General features: G+C 36.8%; 1 protein-coding gene across 1 annotated transcript in view; it reads left to right on the top strand.

Moving 5' to 3' along the window:
- LRFN5 (leucine rich repeat and fibronectin type III domain containing 5) overlaps positions 1–24,275 on the top strand; it is a 344,519-nt gene that overhangs the window by 313,916 nt on the left and 6,328 nt on the right. Inside the window, exons 3-5 of the mRNA XM_075531478.1 lie at positions 11,257–12,662; positions 15,328–16,043; positions 20,585–20,628. Of these exons, the coding sequence (XP_075387593.1) occupies positions 11,278–12,662; positions 15,328–16,043; positions 20,585–20,628 (2,145 nt within the window). The 5' untranslated portion in view covers positions 11,257–11,277. The remainder of the gene's footprint in view (positions 1–11,256; positions 12,663–15,327; positions 16,044–20,584; positions 20,629–24,275) is intronic.

Below are 24,275 nucleotides of genomic sequence, written 5' to 3'. Positions count from 1 at the left end.
ATGCTTACACGTTCACTAACTCGGCTTTCCTCCTTCAGTCAGCATCCTTGCGTGTGTTTTGTGAGATGGAAGAGGACTTTGTGGATTGGTGTTGGACATTTGAGTTAATGGGTTAATGTTGGACTTGTGGGCTTGGGCAGCACTGGGTTGGGATGTTTTCTTGATGCACACTTAACCTTTATATAATACTCTCTCTTATACATGAGTTTCTGTGGATTTGTTTCTCTAAAGTACCCAGGACTAACACATGCTGCTTAGTGAGATTCTCTATCACTTCATCATTTCTTCCACTTGCTTTAACTAGTCTATGGTTAAGAGCCTATAGAAACAAATTCATAGAAACTATATATGTGTCAGATAGTTTTATATAAAGGGTAATTGTACATTAAGAAAGCATCCCAACCCAGCCCAGTCCAAGCTCATAAGTCCAATATTAGACCATATGCCCAATATCAATCTATAAAGTTCTCTTCAGACTCATGGAACACATGCAATGATGCCGAATGCAAGTAGAAAGTCTTTGGATCCAGTGGGTAGAAAGTCTTTGGATCCAGTGGCATTGTAAGCATCTCAGTGCTGGCAGGGGTCTCTGTGTGACCTCTCCTGCTTCAGAGGTCGGGTTGCATCAGGGTAGGGCCATGTGGCTTCTCCAGCTCAGGGCACTAGCACAGTTCCATCTGTCTTGTCAGCTGCAATGTCTCCCAGGGAGTGAACTGAGAGAGAATTTCCTGCCTCCCAGGAGGAAATGCAGGATTTCCCAGAATTCTCAGGAGAAGGCCAGGCCCACACAGAGGCCTCATTGGCTATACAATGATTCACAGGATAGATTCCACCCATTCACTCCCAATCCTCAAATTGACACCAGTTTATGGAACTACCACATGGCCTTTGGTCATTGGAGTCCATTGTGCCAAATACTTTCTGGAGATGATCTATAAATTCAAGTGTACATGCTTATGTTCATTTTTTTTTAGCTCTTAGACTTGTTTTGTTTTCAGTTTCAGCCTGAACTTGCATATGAGCGTGGTCTGTTTCACAATTGACCTTTGAACTCACTTTAGTTTATGATACTGAAGATCTCCTCTGTATCTTCCCATAGATGTAATCAGGTATTTTCCTGTGTTTCTAAATGGTTAGTCCACATGTATGGTTGCCATGTGTGCTGTTCAAAAAAGTTATTTGCAAAGAAGAATTCATTGTGTTTTTGTTTTGTTTTACAAATTCTGTCATCCTATCTCTAGCTTCATTTATATTTCCAAGGCCATATTTTCCAACTACTAATCTGCCCTGTTTGTTTAAACTTTGATATTCTAATCTTAAATCTCAATCAGCAAGTTTACATAGTTTCAGAATGAAAAAAAAGTGGAATTCTTCATGTTTTTCTTCATTGACTTTAAGGATTGGTATATAAATTATAATAGTTGGTATTCCTTATGGAATTCCTTGTAGACATATGAATCTTAACTTATCACATACAGAATTATACTCCAAGGTAGATCTTGAAATGTGCCTCTGATTTATGGGACACCATTTCTGTAACACTGAATGGTGGTCTGATTTAAATGGCCAAGACCAGTCCACTTTTAACTCAGTAATGCCTGGGATATTGAGTTTTATGTTTCCATTTCAGTTTTGATAACTTCCAATTCTCCTAGAATTGTATTTCATACAACTCCCTTTCCAATTATTAATAATAGACGCTCACAGCTATTTCTTCTCATTTTGAGTCCTGACCCATTAGCAATTGAAGGTCCTGATATATGCTTCTTCCATGTAATTAAGGTAGATTTTAATTTGAGGAGGCAGCTCTTCCCTAGTGGTAATAAGAATGCCTTTTATCCAAGGGGCTCATCTGCAGGCACTGCATCAGACCATGTTCTTCTGCTACGCAAGGTTTCAATTGGTTAATCCCTCCGAAGTGGCCAGCCTACTTCTTCTTCCTGCTTTGTTCTTATTCTGGAAGCTCTGCTGAAACCTCCTCATTATGGGTCCCTCTGCTAGTATTTGACATAGAGTGCTGTGGTAATTTCATAATTTCATGTCAACTTGATAAAGTGTAGGGGTGGAGTCTAGCCTGTCAATCAGGTCACAACCTATGGTGCCTGCTCATGAGTATGGCCTTCTTATAAGAAGGGTCTTGGGAACCAGCCCCCTCTCTCTGCCTTCACCTTTCTGAAAAGTTCTTTATAATCAGCTTTCTATACTATATTTATGTACATAAATATAATATAATAATATAAAGTAATATATAGTTAATATCCATTGACACACTGCTGAGACCTGCGCCAGCCCTATGATGCTTCCATCACCATTGGATCTACAAGATTTTTACCCACCAGCTATGATCTTGCTACATTCTGTGTTATTGTATGTGGCTGTGTGTCTGAAGAGGGACTTATGGCCTAGTTTCAGACTTAAGGACTTGAGTTGGACTGAGCAGGGATATTTTCCTGATACACAATTTCTTCTCAATGTAAAACTCTTCCTACACACATGCGTGTCACTGGATTTGTTCCTCTAGTCAACCTGGCTTAATACAAGTGGTATAGCTTCCAACATCACAGCAACAAGCAAGCCGCCACAGTGCCACAAACTGACAGGGTAATACAGTACTACTAATACCATCTGATGAATTTAAAGTAATTGTTGCTATGTTTATCAATAACTCTCTATGTAAATGTGACACATCATATCAACAAACTAAAAATAATACACCTACTACCTTAACATAACAAAAAGAATAAATATTTTGCGAATAGATATATTTACAGCTTAAACCTACATTTTTGTTTACCTTGTCTATGGCTTTAGGAGAATCTCAACATTTTAAAATATGATTATATCAGATATGTAACAAGGATAAGCATAATGACTTTATATGTTTCATGTAGAAGTAATTAAATTTAGATTAAAGTCTATAGTAAAGAAAGCTCATTTTAATTTTTTGGGAATACAGTACCAAATTAATCTGTAAAAATTTGTGAAAGAAATACCTCTTGCTGTTTTTACTTTAGTTTTCAGAAAGCAAAAATTGTTGAAACATTTCCACATTTATTTATATGATAATGGACAGTTTCTTAATTCAGTTCAATGGTTTTAATGTAATTTATCAATATCTTAATTTCAGTTTATTCGTCTATAAAAAGAACCCAACTATGAATGTTAAAGTAGTCCTGCAGCATAGTAATTAGGAGTTGGCTGCGATCTACAAGCTCAGCAGTTTGAAACCACTAGCCACTCCGAGGGAAAAAGATGGAGCTTTATACTCCTGTAAACATTTCAAGTCTCAGAAACTCACAGGAGCAGTTCTAACCTGTTCTTCAGGGTTGCCATGAGTCAGGATCAACTCAATGGCAGTATATCTATGGATATCAACTATATATTACTTTATATTATTATATTATATTTGTGTACATAAATATCTCACAGATCGATTTAAGATTTGTAATTTTGTATATTAAAGGAAGTACTAAGTAAAAGTTCTTTATAATCAGCCTTCTATCACAGTTAATTTTGTAATTTTTCTGTATTGATCTCAAGATCTAAACTTGGCAGATTTCAGCAAAAACATGGTATATTCTACAGATGAAAATTAAAAAAAATTTATTGGGGGCTCGTACAATTCTTACCACAATCCATCCATCCATCCATCCACTGTGTCAAGCACATTTGTACATTTGTTGCCATCATGATTCTCAAAACATTTGTCTTCTACTTGAGCCCTTAATGTCAGTTTCTCATTCCCCCTCTCTCTCCACTACCCCCTCCCTCATGAACCCTTCATAATTCATAAATTATTATTATTTTGATCATATCTTACTCTATCCGACATCTCCCCTCACCCCCTTCTCTGTTGTCCATCCACCAAGAAGGAGGTTATACATAGATTCATGTAATTGGTTCTCCCTTTCCACTCCACATTCCCTCTATCCTCCAGGCATCGCCACTCTCACCACTGGTCCTGAAGGGGTCATCTGTCCTGGTCCCTGTGTTTCCAGTTGCTATCTGCACCAATGTATACACCCTCTAGTCTAGCCAGAGATGCAATTTTTTAAGTGAATTTTTACATGAAAAAATTAAAAATATTTAAAGTATTACATTCAGTATATTAAGGAAATTTACTAGTTACTATCATAATGAAGTAGAAAATTATATTTGTTCTAAGTTATAGATGTCATTTTGAATATAATAATTTCAGTCTATATTCTTAAGTATTTACTCTGATAGAAAATTGTTATAATATAATCATTTTATTTATAATCTTTCTAGAAAAATTAGACAGAAACTCTAAAATGTATTCCATCATATAAATCATATTTTAAAATATCCTTTATCATACAGTATCACTTAAAGCATCCCCAAACAACTAATTACAGGCATCAGAATCTGTCTCCAAACATTAGTCTGGGTAAGAGGGAAATCATTGAATCGGTGGAGTTCTGCTGAATGATGGCAAGGCAGCTCCTGAGGAGCCCAATAACTTCCCCTTAACTCAACATATAATTGGTGCAATATTGGTTTCTGCAGAGAATAGATTATACTCTCTGTTGGTTGTAAAATCCAAATTTGCTTTTAGGTTCTATTCTAGTTGGTAAATAAATACTGATTCTCTTGAACATATGTTACCTAATAGCTATGGGCTGAAAGAAAGATGCTGTACTGCAAACGTATTTTACAGTTTGTTGTGTGATAGAAGCGTTTTGTTTGTAAATGTGCCACTTTAAAAAGAATTCATTGAAAGGACATATAGAGATGTGTGGATGTCATATGAAGACGTATAACAGCATGACTCTTTCCTGTGGTATAATTCACATATATCTGATAGCCTTTGAGTTGGCTCTGACTCATAGTAATCCTATAGGGCAAAACCGAACTGGCTTTTTTGGGTTTCTGACAAGTGCAGAAAGTCTCATCTTTCTCCCTCAGGGCAGCTGATGGGCTTGAACCCTCAGCTCAAGGTCAGCTGCCCAACTGCAACCCACCATGCTACTAGAGTGAGTGATGTGTGTGTGTGTGTGTGTGTGTGTGTGTGAGAAAGAGAGAGAAATATGTCTTATGTGTGTGCCCTGTTGATTTAGCAGGTCATGAGGTCATGCGTTGGGCTGCTAACCCCAGGTAAGCAGTTTGAACTCACTGTGTGCTCTTTTAACTGTGTGCTCTTTGAACGATTTACCGTGTCACAAGCTCTTTGAAGCAGTTCTGCTGTGTCAGGCATGGCCACGATGAGTCAGAGGCCCTTTGATAGCAGTGAGCTAGGTTTTTTAGTAGAAGACTTTTCTAAACATTTGTGGAAATATGGAATTAAAAGAAAAATGTAAATTATATATGTGTGCCATTTTAATTTATTTGTAGAAAACAAGTTATCTAGAAACAATTTACTCAAAAGAACTTAGTGTTCTTCATAATCTTTATGAATTTTAATTTTTTATAGTAAAACATGTCAAGTACTCTGTTGTCCCATTCTCATTCATTTTCTTCAAGTCCCATATATAAATCCTATAATTAAATCAAGGGTTAATTTTTGAACTCTTTGAAGTTATGTAATCTCTGAACTTGTCTTTTTTACCAACAGATATCTTCATCTTGTCCTATAATACTTTGCAAAAATAATTTCTTTTAGAACAGTGGTTCTCAGCCTTCCTAATGCCGCAACCCTTTAATACAGGTCTTCATGTTGTGGTGGTCTCCCCAGTCATAAAATTATTTTTGTTGCCACTTCATCACTGTAATTTTGCTACTGTTATGAATTGGGCGACCCCTGTGAAAGGGTCATTCCACCCCCAAAGGGGTTGCGACCCACAGGTTGAGAACTGCTGTTTCAGAAGGATGAGAACATGACTAGTTGCAATGAAGTGCAGGTTAGACATATCCCAAATATCCAACTTTTCCAAAATGCTATACTACTCCATTATCCTTGTTATCAGCCACCATGCCTTCCCTTGGCGTTTTCTCTCATGATGAGTATTATGAAATTCACTGCAAATTCTCATAGAACTCACAAACCATCAAAGAAATGCCTTTCATAGTTGTGGAGGCTGGAAAATCCAAAATATGAAGTTTAAACATCCCATGTTCCATTCACATTAAATCAGGGTGTTGACTGACCAGGCTCGGGCAATGGTATATTGGGTCAGACAATAGGCCACCTATTCATGTCTCAAGAACGAGAGGGCAGGCAGAGGCCACCCATGCAAAGTGTACAGAGCAAGAGAGTGAACTTTGCCACTTCACTGACCAGTGGAGCTCAGCACAGTCAAGATGTCTATTTTAGTGGGCCATCGGTTTCTTCGGAGATCTGTCATCGGCTTCGGATGGATGCTCCTCGTTGTGTGACTCAGCACTAATCTTCTTTTCAAGCTTAGTTGGAAAGGGCATCACAAAGTTGGAAATGGGGGAGCCAGACCCAGGTCCAGGGCGTTAATGGAGGTGTGGTTTTTTTAGCCTTCTAATAACAAAATATTGGATAGAGGAAATAATAATCATTTTGGCAAACTTTTAGTGGACCAGGTATAGTCTCAACAGTTAGATGATGCCAACTTCTTGTTTTTATCAACTAAGCTGAAGCAAGGGGTTCTTAAATTCCGGAGGCAGCTTATTTTAGGGAGGTGTTTGATATCTTCAGACATCAAAGAATGATGACTAATCTTTAGAACACATCCCCAAGGAAACTAAAGTGGTGACATAGTAAGGTGGGGACTAAAATTTATACAATATTAATCCTCCCTTATGAGCATACCAGTCTTCAAATAGGCCTAGACCCATAGTTCACAATGGAGGAATGCGGATCAAAGGGTCACACTATATAACTAACAATGCTGTATATATGAGTTAGAAACACTGACTACTTGCCATTTAAATGATTTTTCTTCATTTATCCCACTTAAACTGAAAGTAGCACAGAGTCAAGAAAAGGTTCTACATTTTACTGTATATTGACTCTATGACCTGTGATATATGTTTCTTGATGAAAATCAGTACATCAGTTTCTACCAATTTACTTAACAAGTAAACTGAAAGCATCATAAGAAACACAAATTGAATTGGAATGGAATAAAAATATGAAAACATGACAGCTAATAAAATGTTATTGTTGTCGTTAGGTGCTCTTGACTCACTTCTGAACCACAGTGGCCTTGTGCATAAGAGGATGAAACACTGCCTCCTGCTCTGCCATCCTCACAGGTGCTCAGATGCTTGAGCCCATTTTCTCAGCCACCATGTCCATCCATCTGGTTTAAGGCTTCCTCCTTGTCATTGCTCAGCTACTTTATCAAGCATGATGCCCTTTCCCCGTGACGGGTCTTCCCTGACAATAAGTCCAAAGGATGGAATAAGAAGCAGCCTTGCTATCCCTGTCTTTAAGGAGCATGTTAGCTGTACTTTTTCAAGACAGACTGGCTTGTCCTTTTAGCAATCCATGATACTTTCTATATTCTTCTCCAGTACCACAATTCAAATGCATCAATTCTTCTTCAATATTCCTTATTGATTGTCAGACTTTCATATGTCTAGGGGATGACAGGAAATACGCTGGTTTGAGTCAGGCACGCCCGAGTCCTCAGCAGCCTGAAGAGGTCTTATGCAGCACATGCACCCAATGCAACGTGTCTCTGGCTTCTTGACTGTTTCCAGGAGCACTGGTTATGGATCCAAGCAAGACAAATCCCTGGACAATTTCAATTTTTTCTCCATTTATTCTGTTGTTAACTATTTGCCCCGTTGTCAGGAGTTTGGTCTTCTTGGCAATGAGTTATAATCAATATGGGAAAAGCTGCAAGCCTGTACTAATAATTGGAATGTGTGTGTGTGACTTGTGCATCTAGGAAAATAAAGGCATCAGAAATGAAATGGAACACATACATAAGAGTAAGTATTGCAGGTTTGGGTACGCTGAAATAGTATAGGCCATTTCTGACCAAACAATTCTATGGTCTCCTAGGACCAGGTGACAAACTGAAGGGACTGGCTTTACAGTCATCACTCAAAAGGACGTTTCAAGATCGACCCTGAAGCACAGTGCTGTCAGTAACGGGATAATGTCTACATGTCTAGGAGGGGACCGAGCAATCGAACTCTGATGCTAACTTACATACAGACAAAGATGAGGACATCGAAGATTTTTTACTAACTTCTGAAGCCCGCAATTGAGCAAAATGCAATCAGAGGACAGTGATAAATGGTGGTAATTGAAATTTTTAGGTTAGAAATGGAGAAGGATCCAGGGTACAGAAATAAGGCAATGGTGATAGAAATGATAATTGGAGATGGAATGAAAGACTTTTTCAAGGTAAATGATTTATTCTTTACAATGGTAAATGATTTATCCTTTACAATATACTTTTCAATCCAGTAAATGGTGAATATACACATGGACATCAATGAATAGACTACAAAGTAACCAAGTCAACTGTATTTGTGGAAAGATTTGCTAGAAGAGCTCAATATCATCAGTCAGAACAAGGTTAGAGTACTACTGTAGAGCCGACCATCCACTGCACCTTGGTAAATTCATGTTGAAGGTGAAGGAAATTGGAACAAGGCTGAGAGAGCTAAAACAGGACCTTAAGAATAGTCCACTTGTATTTAGAGACCGTTTCAAGTAAAAAATTGACACATCGACTACTAAGGACCAAAGGCCAGACATCTGGAATGACATCAAGGACATAATGCATGAAGAAACAAAAATTCTTTAAAAAGACAGGAGAGAGCAAAACCAATGTGGGAGAGATTTTGAAATTTGCCCTTGAGCAGAGAATTGGAAGGACCAATGAAGTAAAGAACTGAACAGAAGATTGTAAAAGGTAGTTCAAGAAGCAAAGTGTTGAATGAAATGTATAAAGACCTGGCATTGTAAAACCCAAAGGGAAGAGCATGCACACATTTTCCCAAGCTGAAAGAACAAAATTTCAAGTCGAAATATTGAAGGATTCTATGAGCAAAGCAAAAAAAAGGAAAGATTCAGGAAGCATCCAACTTAGATGGAAAGAATATACAATCACTGTATGGAAACAAATTGGTTGACAATCAACCATTTTAGGACATAGTGCATGATCAAGAGACTGTATTGAAGGAAGAAACCTAAGTTTCACTGCCGGTTCCTGAAATGTATAGGATGCTATTTGAGATGTTTCAACAAATGGCTGCAATGAAGGGAGCAATCAGGAGTGTGTGTCAAGAAATTTGGAAGAGAGATTCCTGATCAACATATTGGAAGAGATCCAAATTTGTGCCCATTCCAAAGAATGGAGACTGAATCGAATAAAGAGATTATTGAACAGTACGTAATATTACAAACAGGTAAAGCTTTGCTCAAGATAATTTTAAAGCTATTACATCAGAATTTGGGAAAGGAACTGCCAGAATCCCAAGGCAGATGCTCAAGAAGATGCTGTGAAACAGATTTCACATAAATCTGATCTCAAAACAAGACTACAAGAAACGCGTTTACCTGTGTTTATCAAATCTACAAAAGTATTCAGCTGTGTAGATCATAAAAAGTTATTTATAACACTGCAAAGAATGGGAATTCCAGAACACTTAGTGGTGCTTCTTTTGAGCCTCTCCATTAACTTTGAGGTAATGGTCCAAAGAAAATAAGGGGATACGGTGTGATAAAATCAGGGAAAGTACGTGCATCAGCATTGTGTCGTTTCACCCTATTTACTCAATTTGTATGTTGATAACTAATCTGATCATCTGAACTCTACAAAGAAGAAGTTGCCATCAGGATTGGAGGAAGACTCATTAATAACCTTTGCTAAGCAGATTAATTTGCTTGCTGAAAGTGAAGAGAACTTGAAGCATTTACTGATGATCATAGCCAAAAACATTCTGTGTGGATTGCCACTGTATATCATTATTGAAAAGATCCTCACAATTCAACCAATGTGCAAAGTCAGGATCAAAGGAGAAAATAAGAAGTTGCCAAGAATTGCATTTCACTGGGCTCTCTGCACTTAGTTCTACATCTTCCAGCCACTGAGACTGTCTGCACATTGAAACATTTCCACTTTGCAAGACTTTATTGACACTACTTGTGCTATGATATAGAAATTGTCTTTAGGACCAACCACAACTTTTATTTGCATCGATTAAATTCGTGTAGGGGTCACAATGTGTGTTTCCTATTTTCTAATGTCTGAAGACATGTTTTATAATTTTTTAAAGCAGTGTTCCTGTTGCTTATTGTCTAGAGTTCACGAAGTCCTAATTATTCCGTCAGGAACAGAAGAGACTATTTGTTGAGAATGATCATGTATATTTATTGTGTTCACATTCCATCTAGGAAAAACATAATTCAAAATTATAATAATATACTTATTGATAATATTAGATGCTCTTTCTTTAATTTAATATTTTCAATCAATTAGAAAATTGAATGACTTTTTCTCCAACTATTTTCTCTTTGTGTTTATGAAATTTATGTGAACTTCTAATCACCTATATGTTGGTGTTTTTATTTTAAAGGATTAGTTTTAATAGAAATGTTTAATATCTAGCTAAAGACCAAAGTTGTCAAAGTGTTTATTATTATTTTTAAATTAAATGTGAGTAAAATATAACTGTGTTAAATTGTTGAGATGCTAAATGTTAAATGCTATTTGCAGCCATTGTTAATAAATTATATTTTGAAATATACACTTTAATATAAATATTTAAGGAGCTCAGGTTTTTTGGGTTTTAGCCAAATTTTTGAGGATAAGATTCTGTATTTGCAGTTAGGATGTTAGATTGTGCTAGAGTGAGACAGAGTGTAAAATAAAGAAAAATTAATCACTCAAAGGTTGTCACAAAAGTCAACAACAACCCCTGCATCTTATTTTTTCTATTTAGACTGGTTAATGCAACAATTTTTAAATCTTTACCTATGTCTTTAATCTTCTGAATTTCTTTATCTAACAAGATGTCCTTCGGTATTAGGGAGGGCTTTTCTGAACACACTGCCCTTCAGTGCGGCTGAAGGCCTCTATTCTGGGCGGTCACAGAGTATACAGCATACACTTTAAGAGCGCCATTTAACGTACAGAATTATAACAATCCATTTAATTTCTTTTTTTAATTTGTTTTAACTCCATGAGGCTATGATTGGACTATCCAATAGAGTACCAATTGTATTCTCAAGTGCAGAGTAGATTTTTATTACTCTTTGTTAAGTGATGGAATAAATTGCCTTTGTATTGAGGAAATTATTCTAATAAGAATATGAAAGTTAATCAAATGACTGGATGCTGACATTATTCCTGTCTTTCCCCACAGGCTCTTCAGTCTGATTCTACAATGGAAAACCTTCTTTTTTACCTGGTTTTCATTGGCGTCGCAGTGAGGGCGCAGCTCTGTCCAAAGCGCTGTGTCTGTCAGATTTTGTCTCCTAATCTTGCAACCCTTTGCGCCAAGAAAGGGCTTTTATTTGTTCCACCAAACATTGACAGAAGAACTGTGGAACTGCGGTTGGCAGACAATTTTGTTACAAATATTAAAAGAAAGGATTTCGCCAACATGACTAGCTTGGTGGACTTGACTCTGTCCAGGAATACAATAAGTTTTATTACACCTCATGCTTTTTCTGACTTAAGAAATCTGAGGGCTTTGCATTTGAATAGCAACAGATTGACTAAAATTACAAATGATATGTTCAGCGGGCTTTCCAATCTCCACCATTTGATACTGAACAACAACCAGCTGACTTTGATTTCTTCAACGGCCTTTGACGATGTCTTTGCCCTTGAGGAGCTGGATCTGTCCTATAACAATCTAGAAACGATTCCTTGGGATGCTGTTGAGAAGATGGTTAGCTTGCATACTCTTAGCTTGGATCACAATATGATCGATAACATTCCTAAGGGGACCTTCTCCCACTTGCACAAGATGACGCGGCTAGATGTAACATCAAATAAATTGCAGAAGCTACCACCTGATCCTCTCTTCCAGAGAGCTCAGGTACTGGCCACCTCAGGAATCATAAGCCCATCCACGTTCGCGTTAAGCTTTGGCGGGAATCCTCTGCATTGCAATTGTGAATTGCTGTGGCTGAGACGCCTGTCCAGAGAGGACGACCTGGAGACCTGTGCTTCTCCTGCACTAGTAACTGGTCGCTACTTCTGGTCAATACCCGAAGAAGAGTTTCTGTGTGAGCCTCCTCTGATTACCCGCCATACACACGAGATGAGAGTTCTGGAGGGTCAAAGAGCAACGCTGAGGTGTAAAGCCCGCGGAGACCCTGAACCTGCAATTCATTGGATTTCTCCCGAAGGGAAGCTTATATCAAATGCAACGAGATCGCTGGTGTATGATAACGGAACCCTTGACATTCTGATAACGACCGTGAAGGATACAGGTGCTTTCACCTGCATCGCTTCTAATCCGGCTGGCGAAGCAACGCAAACAATGGACCTGCACATAATTAAACTTCCGCACTTACTAAACAGTACCAACCATATCCATGAGCCCGACCCTGGCTCTTCAGACATCTCGACGTCTACTAAGTCAGGTTCGAATGCAAGCAGCAGCAATGGTGACACTAAAATTAGTCAAGACAAAATTGTCGTGGCAGAAGCAACATCATCCACGGCACTACTTAAATTTAATTTTCAAAGAAATATCCCTGGGATACGTATGTTTCAAATCCAGTACAATGGTACTTACGATGACACTCTTGTTTACAGGTAAGACACATGAAGCATGTTTGTGTTTATATTCGCTCTCCATCTTAGCATATGCATCGTTTATGTGCTGATTTTAAAATTAGCGCTGCTACACTGCGTTGTAATTAGTACTCTATTTTTAAAAAGTGTGTAATGTAGGATTTGTGAGAGGTGAGCACCTGTGGGGTAATATTTTGAATGGTGTTATTGTTAGATTTCAAATTTATATTTAGTATCATGCTTACTTTTCTTCCCCTCATCTAAGAGATGTGACTATCAGGAAACAAGATTTCTATATTTAAAAATTCAAAAACATACCAGAACTTCCACATGCAAACGAGTGTTCTCCCTTCAAGGAAGCCATGTTGGGGCCAGGCCATTAGGCCAATGATGCTGCCATTGCTCAAAGCATTTTGGGAAGGATCTTTAGAACCTTCGTCTCGCTATTTTGAATATCCTCAATGGTGGCGAATCTGCGTCTTTTGAGGGTGAATTTGAATTTTGGAAACAACCAGCCTAAAGCAATTTGGAGACAAGTCTTGTGAATAAGGTGGGTGATCAAGATGGACATTGCCATTTTTGGTCAAAATAGGATGTAACTATAAGATAATGAGACTGATGTTCTGCATGATTGAATTACGTGTGTGTGCTGTCTCATGCGCACTGGTTCTCAAGGCAGCTCCAAAGCGAGAGTTATATACAAATATGTATTTTGAGCAGTGAAAGTATCACTGGAGTTCGTTATATAATCTCCAGATTAGATTATTGATGAGGGATTTGCATATAACTGAAGAAATTCTGGTATGTTTTTCCAAAGTTCAGCCTCATTGATTTATAGTCACATCTTGTCCAAGTTTGAGTTAGAAATATGCTTTCCTCTTCATATAATTTTACTCGTGATGGGATATTATTATCCATAGAAAAAGATGCAAAATCACAGGTTTGAAATAATTTTTTTTTGCCTTTAAGCTTTACAGATATCAGATCAGTTCAGTTCTTTATATGCAGGTGAATTTTTGAAGATAATTAGATTTATTGTCAGGCACAAGAAAGAGAGTAGTTCTTTAAAAACAAGCATGTGCTGATAGTAAGAAAACAAAACTGAACTAGCTAGCTATAGGGTCAAACCTAGAAAAGATTCTACCTAACTGCGTTTTAATTTCTTCCGTTTTTCGAAGGAAGAGAGGAGACTAAATGGTGGCTGCCACCCCCCTCACTACTCAAAGTAGAGGGATACTGACCACGAAGCTTGCAGCTCAACAAAAAGTAGTTGTCTCATGTCTTGGCCAGCCCTTCACTTGAGTGAAAGGCTTTTTAACTGATTACCAATGGGAAACAAAATACCACTTCTTATCCCTGCCTTCTTGCACTGGGCAGATAGTGCCTACACACCAGACGGTCTCCATGTTTGAAGCATTAATTCTATGACATAGGTCAGGTTTTATTTTCCAAATCCCAAGGGTTGTGTCTCCTATATTGACCATAGATTCTCTGTGGCTTGAGTAAGTGGCGTGAACTCTGATTCCTGACTTGTCATCTCTACACCAGTGAGAAAGCCTACTTTGTAAAGTCCTGGAAGGACCGAGTCCTGATGGATATCATGCGTTTGGTAACGCTTGGCGTTGCCATGTACTCATTAAATGGTAGCCATTTGAATAGCAAATACTTACTCCGTCCTGACAGTTTCTTAGCACATCTAGGATGTATTGCTTTGGGTAGATACCAGATGAACATTGTCATGTTTTGAAATTTATAAAACTCACTTTCAGGGGGAAAATATAATTTCAAACAGTTTTTTCCTCGCCAAATTAAATCTTAATTTACATCTTATTTAATTTACATCTTGTTTTTCCCCAAAGTGATCAAGTATTGGAAAGTAGGTATTGAGAGGCAAACTCTTGTAAGATGTAATGAATTCAGAACTGTCTACCATGTCTTATCGAGCCTTAGACACTGTGTTCCAGCGGACAGTTTCATCAGGCTTCAATGGGCAGAGGAATACATGGCCTGGTCAGCAGCATTAGCCTGTTCGTGCTTCCTGAACCATGTCGCTCAGTTTCATCTTCCTCACTTACAGCTAAAGAAATACTGGAAACCAAGTGTTGAAGGTTTAGGAAAGGCATGAGATCTGTAACTAGCGCACCGTAATCTTAATTATCATCTTATTTGTTAACGATTGACTTAGTGGGTACAAGCCCCTAGCTGCTTAGAACGGACTTTGAAAATATATGCTGGGAAAAGCTTTTTCCATTTGAGTTTCTAATGTGATTGCCAGTGTTTTCCCTTCCTTCAAATTGGCTTTTAGTCACAGAGGTGTTGTGAGTGCTAAATGGATTTGTTTAGTAGTCAGATAATGTCACAGTCGCACCTTTCAAAAGCAATTTGTCATCAATGATTTTTTAGCAGTGGCTTTTATTAGGAGTTCTGCTTTGCCAAGCAACGTAATTAGTAGGCTTGTCAAGACCTAGTGCGGCACCATTAATATGATGCAGACTCCTCCAACGACTTTGTGTCATTTTATCTAGGTAAATAGAAGATTAGATCATTTCCCCACATTTCACATCTGTTATAATGTGCTTATGTTAAGAAGTACTGTAAGGAGACAGAACTGAAGTCATACTGACTCTCTGCGTGTCCTCGGTTTGGCTTTGTTTTCAATATTAACACAAATTCCATTCTCCCTCAGAATGATACCTCCTACGAGCAAAACGTTTCTTGTCAATAACCTGGCCGCGGGAACTATGTACGACTTGTGTGTCTTGGCAATATACGATGATGGCATCACTTCCCTCACCGCCACGCGGGTCGTGGGCTGCATCCAGTTCACGACGGAGCAGGATTACGTCCGCTGCCACTTCATGCAGTCCCAGTTTCTGGGAGGCACTATGATTATTATTATTGGCGGCATCATTGTGGCCTCGGTGCTGGTTTTCATCATCATCCTAATGATCCGGTATAAGGTTTGTAACAATAATGGGCAGCACAAGGTCACCAAGGTCAGCAATGTGTATTCTCAAACGAACGGGGCCCAAATGCAAGGCTGCGGTGTCACGCTGTCCCAGTCCATGTCCAAACAAGTGGTGGGGCGTGACGACAGTGCCCAGTGCTATAAAGTTGCCGGTGACAGTGCGAGCCAGCCTTCTGAAACTTGTCTAAGTCAGGACCCTTCCAGCACTACCTCTGCTTTGCCTCCTACCTGGACTTCGAGCGCTTCTGTGGTTCAAAAGCAGAAAAGAAAGACTGGCGCGAAGCCAACCACCGAACCACAAAATGAAGCTGTCACAAATACGGAGTCCCAAAACACTAACAGGAACAACTCAACTGCATTGCAGTTAGCGAGTCAACCTCCCGATTCTGTTACAGAAGGACCCGCATCTAAAAGAGCACATCATGCAAAGCCAAGTAAGTTGCTCACTTTGCCTGCGAGGCCATCCCGAGCCAGGCGCAGGGATTCCCCAGTGGAGAGGTAGAGGGATTCTATGGTAATGCTAACGCACCGAACTCATCTGGACTGGTTTCTAAAGAAGCATGGCTATGAATAGGATGTGAATTCCGTCCAACAGTTCAGATGGCCATAGTAGAGGAGCAATTCTTATAAATTCTGAGTGTGTATTGGAAAGCACTGTTGGACCTTTTTTTTTTTTTCCTTTTGATGAAAAAAAAAATCATTCTGAAAGTTCCACAGGATACATGGCATAAGCCAGGGTTATATATAAACCTTCTAAAGGTTTACACACACACACATACACACAGATAAAATGGTCAAGATGAGGAAAAAGCATGACACAACAGCAACAGCAGTGCCTTTCCTGAAAAAGGTTCTGTGAGACCTGATTGCAAAATGAGAGTTTCTGTAGGAAGGGAAAATAAATCTTGTCCAATTTTTTCTTCAATCCTATAAAGGAGCACCTTTGGACAATTGGCAATTTTCAATAAGGAGACTGTGTTTTCTTTAAATGACAATAATGTTGCCTTTGGTTTAGGCAAATGCTGTAGCAAGCAACTCTGTGTTGCTATGTTATATCAAATAAAATATTCACTGTCTCCTCCGACAGCGTTCCATAAATGCCCTTCTCAACATCATCAGTTCAGGTGCCTTAATAATGGCTCCATGCTAGTTCTCATCTCTAACACTGGTTTTAAAATTTTGTTTCCTCGCCAAGTAGATAGGAGAAGAGAATGCAGTTTGTTTGGGGTCTAGCTGAATATTCAGTTCAGTCACAGATATTTAAGAATTCCATGTATATGGGCATATGAAGGTGTTTTCATTCACTCAATATCTATTAGCTGAATGACTGAGTTTTATATTTTTCTTAATGTAGTTTAAAGAGAGAGAGGAAAAAACACAACATTTCCCTTGTCAAAGGGATGCTTATTTTTAACAGCAAGTAAAATAAAAGAAAACTAATGGGCTTCAAATTGCATTTATAGGCAATATAAATTCATTGCTCATTAACCAGATAGTAACTTAGATTTTCCCTTCTACACTGTTTTTCTGAATTTGAATCTTTCTAAGAGTAAATGTTTTTATTGTTTTAAATGAAACTGTGATGCAATTTAATTAGGAATCAAGCAGTTCAGTGGAAATACATCATTAAAAGGGGATTTAAATTTAGTCAGGCAGTAATATTGCTGCTTGATAATATGGCATTCTTGGAAATTCATTTAAATGAAGGATGGGAGATAAATGCTTCCTTTTACTCATGGAGAAATTCACCCCATATACTCACTCGATGATGTTTTATTAAAGACAAGTAAATGGGTTTATATGAAGTGATGCGTTTTGATAATAAAGTCCATGTGGTAACCTAGACCTTGTACAAAAGAGTATGAGGTTATAGCCAGAGTATAATGAGATGGGAATTTTGTGTATGAAAGTAGTCCCAAGGAGTAAGTTAAAAAGGTTTGCTAATTCCTTCAGATCACGTGAATACTTACTTTAGATGTAGATGAGGAATGTCTGAATCATCATTTTAATGTCCTCCTGGTAGAAAAATAGACAAAAATAACAGTTACTGCAAACTCCAAGGATGCACATCACACCATATATGATTTACCATGATGATATTCAAAGTGAGAAAGATTAAAGCAGCTACAGATTATTTTCAGTGCTAGTTTTGGAAAACATATTTATGTATTTATTTTTAGATCATTTTATTAGGGGCTCATATAACTCTTATCACAATCCATACATACATCAATTGTGTAAAGCACATTTAGACATTCATTGGCCTCATCATTCTCAAAATATTTGCTCTCCCCCTACACCCCTGGCATCAGCTCCTCATGTTTTCACCTCCCTCCCCACTCGTCCCTCCCTCATATACCTTTGATAATTTACAAATTATTATTTTGTCATATCTTGCCCTGTCCGACGTCTACCCTCACCCACTCTTCTGTTGTCTATCCACCAAGGAGGAGGTCACATGTAGATCCTTGTAATCGGTTCCCCCTTTTGGAAAACATCTTTAATGGGCTCACATTATCTTGAGCATTTCCTACATCCTTCTCTTTTTTTCTCTCTTTTTGAAAACTATACCCTTCATATTTTCAAAGTAATGACACTTATTCATTATTCAGGCACATGGTTCTTCCTGTAAAGATGAATGAGATGGTACCAGCTGTCATACCAAAAGCACTACTTTAAGGGAAGACTTACTATTTTTAATAGTATGATTTTAATAATACTCTAATCTCAACTAGGTAACTTTTATTAGCATCAATTGCATAACTTCTCAGAAGGTACTGTTGACAAAGCTCATTTCCCCTCTTAGCATTCATCAATACAGTATTAAAAATACAGCATACACTAAACCTTTCAAGACTTACAGGACTTAATTCCCACAGAATTTCTGATATTTTGAAGGTTGTGATCAAGAGTAAACATGGCTTGAAATCATGAAGCACAAGCTCAACCTAGCCTATCTATGATTAAATTATTTGATTAAATTATTTTACATTTGCCAGTTGTCTCTATTTTTTAAATCTATTTTCCCCTCCCTTTTTTAATGAAACGTTACACATTTAAATGAATTTTTTCTAATAGGTACTTAAACTTTATGGTATTTGATCATATCAACTTTAGTGTTTGATTTTACCGATTCAAAGCAGTTTCTTTTTTTAGACTGAATATTTTTAGCGTACATTTACCAAATTCTTGAAGATTTGTCCTAAGAAAATGTAGAAGTATAGAAAGTGAAATTTTAACCTGTGTTCAAGTGGAAGGTGAATTTTGAGAGTGGCCAGGGCAACGAATGTATAAGGGTGCATTACTCAATTGATGTGTGTATGGATTGTGATAAGAGTTGTATAAGCCCCAATAAAAAGATTTATTAAATTAAAAAAAGATTAACACCCCCAAAATTTTTATTTTGAGAACTAAAAAAAATGTTAGCTTTATCAAGGAGGGTCAAATTTTTCTTAAGATGTATATGAAGGTATTTTTGCCTAGGACATCTGTAGCATTCAGTGACTGACGAAAACCTATTTGAGAAAGTAAGGGCACAGGAGTCAGAATCGACTGAACAGCAAAAAGACTGGTGAGGTGTTCAAATGACTGAGTGCATGAATCAACTGATAAGTGAATATATTAATAGAGTCAGGGAGAAGAGTTCACTAAAATGAATTTTGATTAAGTAACAGAATAACCTTTTGTGATCCATAAATTATGGGTAAAATATTCTGTCTTTCTTACTGATTTTCATCCTTTATTTCTTTTCATTATTCCTTTTAACTGACTATGTTTCCGCCATCTGACACGTGCAATTTGCAATTTGTTGGTGCTATGCACCGAGTGAATATTGTTTTAACTTTTTTGTTCTTAATTATGTTTTCTTTCATTTTTTTGTCATTTTATACAATGATTTGAGCTTCTTCAGTATGAAAGAACTAACAAACAAAATGCTATGTGTGTTATTTAGCATATCTTAACAGATAATTACTTTAAATGCTTTTTATAACTGTATTTATTTCTGTACTACAACACTCTACTGATATGAAAATCTCTAAGATTTCAGAAGCTCTCTTTAACAATATGTGTAATATCTGGGTGTCATAGAGTGATAATGAAATATACAAATCTGCCTAAATGTATGAAAAATGAAAACATTTTGGTTGGATGAGTGTGATTTATGTTTAGTCTACAGATAGATGAATATATTTTCAAATTAAGTACAGTCTGGCCTATTTGTTTTTCTACTTTTTTTCAGTCATTAATGGAATTGGACCCCTTGAGGTAGCAGTAAGATATTTGATGTTTGAGTATAGTGGCTTTGTAAGCATATCTTACTAAAATAATGTGAGAATCTATGTTTTTGAGCATTTGTCCTGTCCCTATACACTCCTCTGTTAGTACCTCTGGGAAATTTCCCTTAGGCAAACAGTTTTTCTTCTTACCATGTCACTTTGTAGTGACTAGGAGTCTTTGTTTTTTATTGTATTACAGAAGAATGAGTTGGCACTTGCTATACATCAGATTATTTGGAAGATATTGGATGATCATTAAAATTATCAAACAATTGATTTATACTCTGTGATGAATATGATGGAATTACTTTTTCTGATTTAGATTCTCTTTTTCACACTTCTGGATTTATTTTTGCCCATAAATCTTATGTAATTCTGTATTTGAAATGTTAACTTTCAGGAGGAAAGTAGAAAGAGAAACTTGATCCTCTTACTGAACTCCTGAAGGAAAAGGACATTTCGTTTTGATAATTACCCATTGTAACTGTTAGAACAGTATTTTAAATTCTACATGTATAATATTATGTATCAGGCCATGTATTATGGAAAACAATTAAACTGAGACCTGGTAAGTTATAAAGGGAAAAAAAAGGTGGAAAATCATTTTAAAAAGAAAATATCAAAAATCCAGTAAGAAATATTTTAGGGTCTATGTCTATAAAAGGAATTGTTCATGACACTGAAAATTTTATTCCCAGATGCTTTGCTGACTAATGTTGACCAGATGATCCAGGAAACACAGGTGAGATCCTTGTTACCTGTTGCATGCTTCATGATGTGTATATATTAATTTATATATGACATTTTAATTTTTAGGTTGCAAACTGTGTAACTGGCTGAAATTGTTTACTAAAACATATTCAGAATGCTCAGCAATACAAACTGGAATCCATTTTTGTTTATTGAATTTCTATCTTCTAAATTTAGAAATATTTCTGGGTGGCTGAACATTTATGATTCATATTCTAAGAAGTAAAACTAGGGAAATCACATTTGTAGTTACACACAGTATAATATACAGTTTTATGACTATTTTCCAGTGGAAAGATGAGAATGTTCTAACTATGTATTTACGCCCATCCCTGACTCCTCATTCTAATCCAGACTGAGATGACACGTTATGCTTCATTGGAAGTGGATGAACGGAACATTTCATTGTTAACCTAAAATGAATGAAACCACTTTAAAATGGAGCAAAGGGCTATCTATGAAATATTCATGATATTCCTTTTGGCAGCAACCAATTACTCTTCTGGACTTTTTCATTTATTTTTTATTTTAAAGTTTCAAATGAGTGTTTGATTCCTGCATTTTAATTGGATCAGCAAGTGTGTTTGCAGAGTGGAACAGCACTTTAGCAATCTGTTCAAACAGTTGGAAGCAGCAGCCATTGGCTTAAGGATTGGCACAGAATATATATATATATATACATACATACATACATACATATATACATACATATATATAATACATATATACATATATATATACCCTTTTAAAAGTTCTAAAAAAGGACTATGTATCTATTTGGTGGAAGTGAAAATAGGGTATTTAATAGTTGATAATTTTAAAAATGAAAATAACTCGGTCCGTCGTTCAGGTTTAACCATAGTGAATCCCAAAGCGGAGTTACACGAAATGTTTTCTATGTATCACTTCTTGCTTCATCCAGGATCGCCTTCTATGCTGCACAACAGGAACAGGTGGCTCACTGGGCAAAATCGACAGCACGGTGTCTGGCACAAGCTTTGTGCTCTGCTTCTGATTTTGTTTGGGGGAGGGGTTATTTAATTGATTTGCAAAAGGATGCATTATTTATCACTTTCCTGTTTTTTACTTAGTTTTCTTTCCTCCGTTCACTCTTTTCTTCTACTTTCCTCTCCCTTGTCTCTTCCCCCCACCTTTTTTTCTCTCTCTTTCTCTCAATTAAAAGAAGTTTAATTAGCATCTTAGCTTTACTTAGCATCTGACTCTGTACATCTAACTGACCTCAAAGTTATGCTTTAGTAGAAAGGGCTTAGGAATCGAATGGTTAGTTTATCAGAAGCAAGATCTAAAATGATGTTAAATGTTATGCTAAAATTTGGAAGCAGCAAAGTCTAGTGTCCTAGTAATTTTTCAATTGAGCAATTAATGTGATTTCCAAATATTTCATGAATTATACATATTTTGGTGTTTATGTATTTATTTTATCAAAGTTTTAGAGATAAATTTAAATAAAATTATTATCTTTGTTATGATAAATATTGGATAGCTTAAGAAATTACTTTCTTCCTAAGGTAATTAATATTAATTATATATATTTTAGAAATACAGTTATAAAACCTAATGAACCTGTCATAATCTATCACTCAGACACAAGTACTAAAAAGTTAGTGGATCGTCTTTGAGTAATTGATGTTTCACAATGTAATAAATTCATGTGTATAAGAATGTGCATTGTATTAGACTTACGGGAAATGTGTGTGTGTGTGTGTAAAATATGTCACCTTTAAAAAAACTTCACATTTGACATTTCTTTAGTTCCCTTTATGAAACAAATGGCCCCATCCTAATGTTCTTACACATTTTAACAAACAGCTTTCTCTTTTTTTTTCCACAGGACATACAAAGAAAGCAAATTAATAGGCAAAGAATAAATCTTACATATTTTAGTGGCATTGCATCATTCATTAGATAACTCTGCACTACATATCATTTATATGATCAGATTTGTATTACCATACAACATCAATTCATTATTCCTGATCTGGTAAATGATTTCTGCTATAGCAGGAATATCATTTGTACAATTGTCTGCAATACTAATCCACGATGTCCCCTGAAGTGAGATGGCCCTTATGCTCTGAATCTTAGAGTCTTTCACACTGTTGGCGACACCTACTGCCTGTGGATGAAGTGAGATGGAGAGCAGCAGAGAACTCCTGGGATTGTAGCTTCTCTCATCTGTGTTTTCTGTAGCTAATTCATCTGATGGACCAGCTGGGAAAATGGGTTTGTTTGTTTGTTTGCTTGCTTGTTTTCCCTGATGATGACTGTAGAGTCAGAATGCGCATTTCAGTCCTACCAACCAGAGTGTCTCATATGCTGGCTCTCCCATTTAGAAGCCTTCCTGAGTCTGTATAAAAACACAATGAGCTTTTGAGTATTGCATATATGATCCTCAGACAATAAGAGTACATGATTCTAATCACAGCAATGGAGCCTTAATCATTTAAATACCAGGGAGAGAACACTGATAAAATGGATCATTACTCCATTGTCAATCTGGGGCTTACAGGTTAATTAATCTTCTATTTGACAATGATTTTTATGCTTAAAATGAACCTGGTTAAACAGGCCAGGTGTGAGAGTTCAGATTTGCCCAGTGTGTGTGCATTTAAACCGAAAATGTCGTAAGTAAAGCATTTGGTGTATTTATATCACAGATAACATAAATATCACAAAATATGTATTAATTGTATGTGGGGGGGATGCATTCACAAGAAATATAACACATGCCATAATTATTTACACTAGCCTTCTAGATAATAGAAAATATTTCTTTATTTTTATAACAAAACAAAATTTGGGGCACATATTTTGAACTACTACACCAGATTAGAAATAAAAATAAATAATAGGCTGTGTTTGTCAACAATGACCTTTAGAAATCATCACTTAATCATATAAGATAAATATCACTCATGTTTATTAATTCCATTCAGAGAAGGGGTATAATTGCATTTTTCCACAATTCATTCAATGTCAGGAATTTTTCATCTCTGTGTTCCAGGTAGCTTTCATTTCCCTGTTACTTGGTAACACTGATAATAAAACTGCCTGCTCAGAGTGTCTTGCATGATATCCTTTCACTTTTAAATGAGGAGCATTACTAAAACTCCCTAAATTATCCAAGTTAATTATTTTTCTTTTATTGTATTTTAGCAGGATAATCATTATCTACTGTTTCATCTTTGTAATACCCTTGCTATGTTGTATTCTATTTTCAGAGTTTTATGAAATATTTGTAAGCTTTTAGCTTGTGCTAAATAAATTTGAAGATAATTCATTTGCCTATTCTACATCATAAAATACCACCACTCAACTGCCAGTGTGGTGCCTTGCACGTTGTTTTGACACAGAGTACTATGTCCCGAGTATTTCAAATGCTGGCAGGTAGGCTATGGTGGAAACTTTCAAGAGACCAGCCAAACTCAGCAAACTAGAAAGAAGAACTCGTGATCCACTACTGAACAAATTTGGCCACAGATAACTTATGAAGAGCCATAGCACACTGACTGATAAAACACTGGAAGAAAAGCCCTTCGTGTTAGATTGGAATCAAAATACAACTGGTTAGTAATTGCCACTTCACAGTAGATTCGACCTGAAGTATGGGGAAAGTGC

This window comes from Tenrec ecaudatus, chromosome 14 (assembly GCF_050624435.1).
Source record: "Tenrec ecaudatus isolate mTenEca1 chromosome 14, mTenEca1.hap1, whole genome shotgun sequence".
Lineage (NCBI taxonomy): Eukaryota > Metazoa > Chordata > Mammalia > Afrosoricida > Tenrecidae > Tenrec > Tenrec ecaudatus.
This window is presented reverse-complemented; position numbering and strand designations above follow the sequence as displayed.